General features: G+C 40.1%; 1 protein-coding gene across 2 annotated transcripts; it reads left to right on the top strand.

Annotated features, from left to right (window-relative positions):
* Nucleotides 1-1,965: 1,965 nt before the first annotated feature.
* LOC311100657 (uncharacterized protein) lies at nucleotides 1,966-9,018 on the top strand. 2 transcript variants are annotated; one of them, XM_084141589.1, is made up of 9 exons: nucleotides 1,966-2,032; nucleotides 3,412-3,479; nucleotides 3,590-3,681; nucleotides 4,643-4,761; nucleotides 6,108-6,192; nucleotides 6,467-6,578; nucleotides 6,734-6,865; nucleotides 6,994-7,080; nucleotides 7,189-9,017. In XM_084141589.1, exons 2-9 carry the CDS (start codon nucleotides 3,437-3,439, stop codon nucleotides 8,004-8,006), a joined length of 1,488 nt encoding a protein of 495 aa, XP_083997715.1. In that variant the 5' UTR covers nucleotides 1,966-2,032; nucleotides 3,412-3,436; the 3' UTR covers nucleotides 8,007-9,017. The 2 variants fall into 2 exon arrangements, with proteins under 2 accessions (XP_083997715.1, XP_083997716.1); XM_084141590.1 differs by having other exon boundaries at nucleotides 1,968-2,032; nucleotides 6,767-6,865; nucleotides 7,189-9,018.
* Nucleotides 9,019-10,596: the final 1,578 nt, after the last annotated feature.

Genomic DNA, 10,596 nt, shown 5'->3' with positions numbered 1-10,596 from the left:
ATCTTAAGGTATTCGGCACATATGCTCGCACTGGATAACTTATATATCCTAACCTCACTTTCTCAGGCAAAGACTCAACTTCAAAACTCAAAAGAACAGACAATGACTCTTCTGTTTCCCCACTCTCGCCACCCTGTTTACGTCGCACCAAACGACGAGCATCACACACACCGGGAATCATCTCCTTCAGTTGGTCACCTTTTACATTCACTGCTACTCCAGTAATCACTCCTCTCAATGGCGCCCTTTTCTTAAGAGCGAAACAATTCACAATTCTTTCCCCCATTTGTTTAACTCTGAGCGCCTTCTCCCTCTGCCCAACAGAAACACAAACAATTATCACTAGACCATTTCTGGTTGCCCTCACCGATTCCACTTTACCCAACGCTCTTTTCACCCATCTTGAAACCACAATTGGATCAGCCAAAAGGCAAGGATCAATTTTTTCCACAAACTTCACTCCTACTGAGCAGGTCCAAGGTAGCGTAGCAGTGCGGTCGTGTTCTCTTGTGTGTCCATGTAAATAGCCTGTTTTTTGTTTTTTGTATTTTCACCATAGCAACACCCACCCGTAGTATGCGCCCCAGCAGGTATATCTCACTGGTCATCCCCAAAGCCAACACCTCCTTTGGCCGCCATTCCTTCCAGTTCTCTGCTGCCAATGACTGGAACGAATTGCAAAAATCTCTGAAGCTGGAGACTCTTATCTCCCTCACTAACTTTAAGCATCAGTAGTCAGAGCACCTTACCAATCACTGCACCTGTACACAGCCCATCTGAAATTAGTCCACCAAACTACCTCATCCCCATATTGTTATTTATTTTGCTCATTTGCACCCCAGTATCTCTATTTGCACATCATCTCTTGCACATCTATCATTCCAATGTTAATACTAATTATAATTATTTTGCACTATAGCCTATTTATTGCCTTACCTCCATAACTTGCTACATTTGCACACACTGTATGTATATTTTCTGTTGTATTTTTGACTTTATGTTTTGTTTTACCCCATATGTAACTCTGTGTTGTTGTTTTTATCGCACTGCTTTGCTTTATCTTGGCCAGGTCGCAGTTGTAAATGAGAACTTGTTGTCAACTGGCTTACCTGGTTAAATTAAGGTGAAATAAAATAAAATAAAAATACTGTCAGACTCATCTTTATCCTGACCCGCTGTGCAATCCTCAGGCTCTGAGTACTTCACCACACCTTCCACCTCTGATACATCACCCTCATTCACTTCCATTTCTACTCCTGTCTTCAGCTCACTTTGCTTACATTTCCTACCATTCTTCTTTACCAAACCTTCTCCCTTTTTCCCGCCATTTTTAACTGACTCAAACTCACAATCTTCCTCCCTCTCTCTTAGACCTCCTCTGCCTCTCTTTTTCCCTCCATTCCTCCTCATTCATCCAAGTATACGTCTCCTTATGATAATACTGCATTTCTCCAAACCTATATCTGTTTCTTGCCTTCTCTAAGGACTCCATTTCCCCCTCCTTTCCCTTCCGGCGTCTATTCTATCCTCGGTCTTGACCTCTTCATTGCTCTCCTCTTCTGATCCGCTGTCCTCCTCTCCTGAATCACCATCGTCTTCCGATCCCTCATCCGAGCTGTTATCCTCACTATCATCCCTTTCCAACTGCTCGTCTTTTCGCTGAAGACGCCATGCTCCACATTGACTCTGTACTGGTACCCCCTGTATATAGCCTCGCTACTGTTATTTTACTGCTGCTCTCAAATATTATTATTTTTTTTTTTTTTACTTAACTATTTTTTACTTAACACTTATTTTTCTTAACTGCATTGTTGGTTAAGGGCTTGTAAGTAAGCATTCCACTGTTGTATTCGGCGCATGTGACAAATAAAATTTGATTTGAAATACATTGATATGCATGATGTGAGTTGTATATTTCTGACCAACCAATGACAGGTCGACGTCATCTATTTCCCAGCATGCCTTGTGTCATAAAAAATACACGCGCGGAAAGCCAACATTTTGCAAGGATTTGTCCAGTGCCCGACTGAAAGTAGAGAGAAGTTATTTTTTTCTTATACCACAAGCTTTAAAATATCTATTAGTAGCAATATTACAGTACCTAATCTGTTTGAAATGGTCATAATTCAGTCGAAATGTTCTAGCTAACAAGTAAACGTTAGCACTGCTTACTCGATAGCAAGTAGCTAGCTATCTTCACAGCTTGCAGGGAAATTAAAGCTTTATATATGGCTAACTAACCCTTTCATAGACGCTAATTAAAGCTTTTACGATCTGTATTCACAAGTTAGTTACTTTGCTAGATGTCTTCGGACTCAATGTTTTGTGAATTTACTAGCTGTAATAGAAATACACCTTGGAGTTCTAGTTAGTTACCTAGCTAACCTAGATAGTTATGAGTTTGCATGGGGGTGTAGCTACCGTCCGGCAAACGGAAACGGAACATCGGCTCTCGGACCAACAGGCTCCAAGACAGTTTCTAACCCCAAGCCATAATGAGACTGTTAAATAGCCAGACTGCTACATAGTCAATTAAAGATGCACTATGCAGAATTCGCTCCGCCATTTCCTGATTGCTAAAATTCTATTTGTTCGCCTAATTTCAGTTTATGTGACAAAAGAAGCAACTATATTGTAAAATATTGTATTTTCAGCTGTTTGAAGCTGGTGTAGAAAACCGAAAGTAAAAGACGCAAAAAGGAAACTTAAGAACGGGAAGCATAAAAATTATGTACATAGAACAGATCTACTGCTTCTTATACTTGCTTTCAATGAGAATTACAGATCTATAACACACTTCTATGTGGTCAGGTCCCCCAAAAAGTTACATGTTGCACCTTATTAATGGTACCCGAACTATCAGCGCATACACTACATTGACACTACCACACACATTCACTTACACTACATATGCACACGCAGACCGACACCACACACATTCACTTACACTACATATGCACACGCAGACCGACACAACACACACACTTTTACACTCATTTGCTGCTGCTGCCCTATTCTTTATTTTACTCTTATTATTATCTATCCTGAAGCCTAGTCACTTTACCCTGCCTTCATGTACATATCTACCTCATACCTCTGCACATTGATCTTGTACTGGTACTCCCTGTATATAGCCTCACTCTTGTGTATTTTATTTTATTCCTCTTGTGTCACTATTTATTTTTAATCTGCATTGTTGGGACGGGCTCGTAAGCAAGCATTTCACTGTAAATTCTACGCAAGTTGTATTCGGTGCATGTGACAAATACAATTTGATTTGTAGCTTTTTGTCATCAAATATGGTTTATGTTGCTTAAGAGATGCACGTTTCCCCCCTCCATTGCACTAGCTAACTGACTGCCCTTTCCTTACTCAAATTTAACTGGGTTACTTCTCTTTCTCCGATTGTAGGGAAATCCTTCAGTAAGAGACTCTAATGACCACAAACAGTAGGCCTAACTCTCCTGCTATTCTGAAAGGTAAATGATGTGTAAACTAACTTCATGGTTTGGATAGCTACAGCTTTTTCTTGTATTTTCTCATTTGTCTTTGAATCAAGTATGGAGGTGGGGTTTGATCTTTTCCCTAGATGTTGTTGCCTACGTTGACGTGTGGTCATCGAGTAAAACAGAGAATTACTCGAAATCATTCATCCAGCAGCTGCAGGATATGGGAGCTGAGGTGAGTTACCCTTTTATATATGGCTAACTAACCCTTTCATAGATGCTAACTGCATTAGCACCTATTGTCAATAGTATCTTCTGGTCGGAGGAGTTCTGTTAAGATCCCAGACGCTCGTTCTGAATGTTAAAACGCATCGCTTGGGGTACGTTTTTGGAAACCTAAGGAATGTATCTTTCATATCGGCGAGAAGGAGGAAAAAATATGTTAAATTACTACACATCTTTATAGGGTTAGTGTTCCCACATGGCCATATATCTCTGTTACAGCGTGTGTTTAGACATAGGCGGCCACCTGTGCTAAATAGCTATCTAGTGTGCTCCGAACACCTGTGTGTAAGTGTAACTAGGGAGGAAGTGTAGTTCGTCAACTGGAGGTACACACAGCTTGTGGATCTGTGCAAAACTGCTACAGTAAGTCTATCTTTTTTATTTGTAAGATTCCTTCTCTCTGATATGAAAGATAAGGAGCATATCAGCATATGTTTAGAAAGAAAAAAAAACGGTTTGAAAGTGATGATTATTGACCTGTCTAAATGTTAAAACAGCGTCGGAATTGTAGTTCACTTGGAGCCAACCGTGGGCGAATGTAACCGCTGAAAACCCTATGTACGGAGAAGGGTTTTCGCGAGCTAATGGCGAACTAACTACACAAGTTTGTTTTTGATGACATCCTGTGGGGTTCTTAAAACTAAAACTACCATTCTTAAAGGAAAAAATCCACTCAAATCCACTATCTTTTGGTATTATGATGCAAAACATATCATAATGTGACACATTCTGTTTCGAAAGTTCTCTATCTTGACTGCTGACATGCAAAACATTTTGGGGACTGTATCAACGGTGGACTAATGAAACAAACACCAACATATAGTTTTTGAGTGGTATTTTCCTTTAAGTAGTTTGAAAGGTTATTACTATGTATACATTTCACATTGTGATATTTACCTGTATCATTCCAGGTATCTAAAACCTTCAATAAACAAGTCACACACGTAGTCTTTAAAAATGGCCATCAAGCCACCTGGAATAAAGCCAAGAAGACTGGTGTGAGACTTGTGTCTGTCCTCTGGGTGGCCAGGTAAACCTCAAGCTTCATTTACATTTTTTTCACTTAGCAGACGCTCTTATCCAGAGCGACTCACAGTAGTGAGTGCATATATTTATATACTGGTCCCCTGTGGGAATCGAACCCACAACCCTGGCGTTGCAAGCACCATGCTCTACCAACTGAGCTACACGGGACTACAGTGTAAACGCTTTTTGGCCTTAAAGTGCAACATCGTAGCAATGACAACGATGTGTCGTCAATATCTATTGGTCTGTGTGATGACAAGTCGGTGACCATTTTGTTGTTTTTGCAATTCTTACATCAGCCACAAGGCGTCACTGACTGACCAAATAAAATAGCTGTGAGCTCTGTTATTTATACTGAACAAAAATATAAACGCAACATGCAACAATTTCAACGATTTTACTCAATTACAGTTTATATAAGGAAATCAGTCAATTGAAATAAATTCATTAGGCCCTAATCTATAGATTTCGCATGACTGTGCAGGGGCCCAACCATGGGTGGGCCTGGGAGGGCGTAGGCCCACCCACTTGGGAGCCAGGCCCAGCCAATCAGTTTTTCCCGACAAAAGGGCTTTATTACAGACATAAATATTCCTCAGTTTCATCAGCTGTCCGGGTGGTTGGTCTCAGACGATCCCACAGGTGAAGAAGCCGGATGTGGAGATCCTGAGCTGGCGTGGTTACATGTGGTCTGCGTTTGTGAGGCCGGTTGGACGTACTGCCAAATTCTCTAAAACAACGTTGGAGGCAACTTATGGTAGAGTAATTAACATTCAATTATCTGGCAATAGCTCTGGTGGACATTCCTGCAGTCAGCATGCCAACTGCACGCTCCCTCAAAACATCTGTGGCATTGTTGTGACAAAACTGCCCATGTTGCTTTACATGTTGCGTTTATATTTTTGTTAAGTATACATTTTACATTTTAGTCATTTAGCAGACACTCTTATCCAGAGCGACTTACATGAGCAAATCAAATCAAATTTTATGTGTCACATGCGCCGAATACAACAGGTGTAGACCTTACCGTGCGTGGTCAGTAATATTTACTAAATAAAGTAATAAAAAAATCTATTAAAAAAAGTTACACAATAAAATAACAATAATGAGGCTATATACAGGGGGTACCGGTACCAAGTCAAAGTGCAGGGGTAAAGGTTAGTCGAGGTAAACTGTACATGTAGGTAGGGGTAAAGTGATTATGCATAGATGATAAACAGCGAGTAGCAGCAGTGTAAAAACAAAAATTTGTGTTAAATGCCAGTCAGCTCGGGGCCCAATGCTTTTAACCGCTAGGCTACCTGCTGCCCCCATGTTATGCTGTCACTCATGTTTGTTTATTAAATGCAGATGTAAAGATGATGGTGAACATGTTGATGAAGAGTTGTGTCCGGCATTAAATGATGAAGTCAATTCAGCACTCAAGAAAAGGGTGGTAAGCAAATGTAAAATTCCCTGTTAGATTAAAGGATTCACAGTACATAACTTCTTTGTTTATCCTGTCAAGACATTACTTAGCTCTCTGCAATTCAACCATTACTGCATATTTACCTTATTTCTTTAAAAAGTTGATTTATATTGTTGAGCAAGGACTTTTTTTTCCCTCCCAAAAAACATGAATAATTAGGCTATGAGGAGTATTTTTATTGAAAGGGTCTATTGAAGTTTTTCCTTATCAAAATTAATGTTGTGTATTTTATTTTATATAGCATCGTTGTATGCAGCCAAGAGACACCCCTGAGAGGACCCCTGAGAATGACAGGCGCATGAAGAAAAAACTGGACAAGATGATCAAAGACCTAGTACCAAAATCACCTCTTAGTAAGAAATCTCTCCTCATGTCATACATTCTATTCCAAATCTATTCTATTAATTCATAATATATCGTATTATTAATTTAATAATATTAATAAATATATTATTTTCTTTTTTTTATGTGTGGCTGTGATTTCATATGTAAATATATTTCTGTGTAGTAACAGATGTGTCCCCTTACATTATCGACGAAGAGAACGGAATAGTTTACAGTCCTTCTATGAAAAGGTCTGACTCCATGGCACAGCGCCTGAAAGAAATGAGGGAAACGAGGGAGAACCTCTCCCCGACAGGTATGTTTTATGTGCATGGCCAATCGTTTGATGTGTATAGTGTGTGTAGCATCTGCAAAACATGGGCCAGAGTTGGAAACTATTGAGCTGAGAAATATTTGCAGACTCAAGTTAAATCTTTCTCTCAGCTTCACAGATGGGACAATCTAGGTTATCGCCTGAGTTTAAGCCTTCTCTTGGGAGTACACCGTCACGCTCTTTCTTGCAACACCTAGGTAAGTACATAAGATGTGTTGATAGTGTCAATTAACGTACATTTTATCATGCTAGAAGTTTATCAGTATCTTTTGTTATTCTCATAATGGCATATCTTTCCCCCGCAGATGAAGAATCGGATGAGGATCTTAATGCGTCTTTTGGCTCAAATAAGACCGATGGAGAGAAGCAACAGGAAGCCACCAGTGAACCACAGCACAAGAAACACTTTCAGAAACCTTGGAAGTCGTCTTGCAGTGATTTGCCCAGACAAAAGACATTGGTTCAAAGTCCTTTACCCAATTCACCGGCTAAAGGGAGTAAACAAGACAAAAATCCTAAGAGGACCTCAATCAAACATGATGTCATCAAAAAGCACATCTCCTTAGAGAGTCCATGCCTGGATGACCGCCCGGAGTGTAGCAAGAGTGTGCAATCAGTGTTTACATTTGACAGTTTTCTACTGGGGACAAATGGGCGATCATCCAGCAGAATTAATATGTCAAAAGTCACACCACCTGTCAGGAAAAGCAGAACACCACAGTCCCTTCCAGAAAGTAAGCTAACTGCTAATCTGGAGATTTCTAGTCGCCGTTCTTCAAAAATGTTACCAGAAAAACCCAATGTGCCTCATCAAACGTCCCTAAAGATTACCACACCGAAATCAAAAGTGAGCGAATGTAGAAAATCCTCACTTCCTGCCTTAGCAAGATCTTGCACTGTCTCAAAAGGCTTCCGTGCCTCCTCCTGTGCGGATGATGATGATGGGGTATTTGTGGACTTCTTCTCTCCAGCTAACAACCCTGGGAGACAACGAAGCCGCCTTTTACCCAGCTTGCCCTCAGAGTCCAAGGTTCAGATCCCCTTTGAACTGGAGCCTCAGCCTAGCCCTGGGAAGAGGAAGAGGAAGAGGAAGAGGGGCAAGAGTGAAACCACAGGGTCTTAGTCGGCCAGTGTCAAAAAGAGAACACATGGGGTGCCCGGTGTAAGAGAAACCAGCAGTGTAAACAGCATGTTGAATCAACACGTGCATCCACACCAGGATTCAAAGGGATGTCCATCCTCAGAGGACAATAATACAAAACAAACTCAGACTAGAAGAAATAGGCAAAGCACATTGCCATTCTCTAGAGTGCCTAAAGACTCCACTGATGAACTGACTAGTGCCCCTGACCATCAGAGAGCATCAATAGATCCCACACACCTTTCAAAACCAAGTCTGGCAGCGGCCAACAGAGCACTAGATAAGCAAAACAGTTCGTATCTCTTACCTCGGCACAAAGACGAACAAGTGAAAAGTAGCCCACGTTTCAAAAGTATGTGAATTATAAACTGTGTCCAAAAATGTGATACAATTTTATTACAGCAACAGAATGGCACTTACTAACCATATCATAATTATTACCGTGATCAGTATTTCAGTGATGCAAAGGATGAAAAACATTTACTTTTATATTGAAAATGTATGGCCATGTAAGTTAATCAAACTGTGAATTGAAGTTTTAGGATAGCCTATTGAGGGATCCCCTGAAATGATGGGTAAACGAGATTACATTAACTGTTTTAATACTGATATGGTGATACATTTTCTAATAAACAAATGTTAACCTTTCTTTCTAGAAGCACCTTACTGACAATTTGTGTTCCTGATACTGTCATTACACAAAAACACATGTGAATCAGCAATCCGCAGGAAAAAAAATTCACCTGTGTGTTTTGTAACGTTTCAACATTTAAAGTTGTAGGCAGAGTAACTGTGTATGCTGCAGCAGCTGGTGTCACAGACACAATTTCTGACAATTTAAGCAAGCTTGCTTGCCTTAGTCAATATGGTTGGCAAGAGCATGGAGAAGAATACCAAGTAACCAAACGTATCATCTAAGTTGCTGTTGTGGTGTTGGCTGTAATTGTTATAGCCCAGCATTGGTTTACCCAATAAATGACTGGGAGCTGGTTTATCATGTGACTCTTTATTTCTATAGCTCAGCATTGGAACATACAATAAGCATTTTTAACGACGTCATTTTTTTTTGTTGATATTGACTTAACCTGACAGTTTGTGAATTGAATAAGACTTACACTTGGTCAACGTGTCCTCTATGATCTCTTGGTGAAACCAAACTGGAGGAACAGTGGCATATTTGTTGCCTTTGCGTTCCATTCCTTTTGAACACAGCTGCTCAGAAACTGTGTTCAGTGGGTGAATGAGTAGTCATGATGGTCTTTGAAGCTGCTGCCACAGGGGCTCTCTGTGTGTTACCTCCATGTTGGTAGGATAACATCCTCTCCTGTGAAAATGCACCTGACACGGTCTTCTGTGTTCGCTCAACCTGAACAAAACTTCAGCTTTTAACACTATGGAGAAATCTTGTTTGAATTCTCATGTGAACTGTATTGCGGAATGCATCATATTATTTTCATTGTTACATGAGCGAGATTGTATAGTTAATCCACTTTTAGTTTACATTTAATAGAGTGATTTGAATATAACACTGTCAAGTTCAATCTACTCCAAAATTAGAAGAAAAATATATATATTCAGGAATTAGGGTACTTATCAGGGTCTGGAGAATTGGCCCCTTGTTTTACAACTGTGGAAGATGGTATGGGTTTTCTGTGTGAGGTTTCAACCTTCACAGAAGAGCCCATGTAATAGGAGTGAGGGTTCTCCCCAAAAAATTTAAGCTTGTAAGAGGTACTGCGCCACCTTGTGGAATGTATTTTTTTTAACGAAATATAGTTTTTTGTTTATCATATAAGGCCATTTTGTTTTGCGCTATGTTGCAGCAAATGGCAGTTACAGGTGTTAAAAAATGCAAAAATCTCCAAAGGGGGACCTTGTTCAAAAGTCCTGGGAGCACTCATTATAAGATGTTATGGAGTGAACTGTTTGGATTTAGCTTCAACCCCCTCAGCATCTGGACAAAGGTAGTCTTACCATTCACCAAGAGTGGAACGAAGTCATGTGCAAGTACAACAGTCATGACATAAACCACTTTTATCCTTTTTGTTCTTCTGACACTATCAGCATTATCAAACTTAGATAATCTATGGTTTTGTAGAGTAGTTTATTGAGGCAAAAATCATGTTTAGTGAAATGTTTTGATGAAGCATGTCATCTGACGTGAGCTTTGTACCCTTAGCAGTAAGGGGAGTTGTCCTGTATGTGTATCATTGAGCATTTATTTGTATGTAGAAATGAGTTGATTTTTATCTTGAGTACTTGGCTTTATAAAATGGCATTGTGTATGTGCTCTTAAAGAACTTCAGGAAGCATGATGTCATAACCACTATTCACCGCATGTAGCCTAACCGTGTGATTGTTTATGTTTTCTATGCACGGCTGTTGCAAATGAAGTCAAATGTTCAATCGGTAATCTGATCTTTTGTACCCTCGGGTGCTTTTCAGTTAAAATGAGCCATTCCAGCCCCCCCTGACCCTAGATAGATTAGGACAAGGGCCTATGGAAGTTGACTGTATGGATAGAGCCCGAGTAATTTCAGTTTGCATAGATCGGCCATCAACGGGACCTCGT

The sequence above is a fragment of the Coregonus lavaretus genome (assembly GCF_964263955.1).
Source record: "Coregonus lavaretus genome assembly, chromosome: 25".
Classification (NCBI taxonomy): domain Eukaryota; kingdom Metazoa; phylum Chordata; class Actinopteri; order Salmoniformes; family Salmonidae; genus Coregonus; species Coregonus lavaretus.
This window is presented reverse-complemented; position numbering and strand designations above follow the sequence as displayed.

Coding starts and splice junctions, on each gene's coding strand:
- LOC311100657 (XM_084141589.1), top strand. CDS start 3,437: ATGACCACAAACAGTAGGCCTAACTCTCCTGCTATTCTGAAAG. Junction 3,480..3,589: donor CTCTCCTGCTATTCTGAAAG/GTAAATGATGTG, acceptor TCTTTTCCCTAG/ATGTTGTTGCCTACGTTGAC. Junction 3,682..4,642: donor TGCAGGATATGGGAGCTGAG/GTGAGTTACCCT, acceptor GTATCATTCCAG/GTATCTAAAACCTTCAATAA.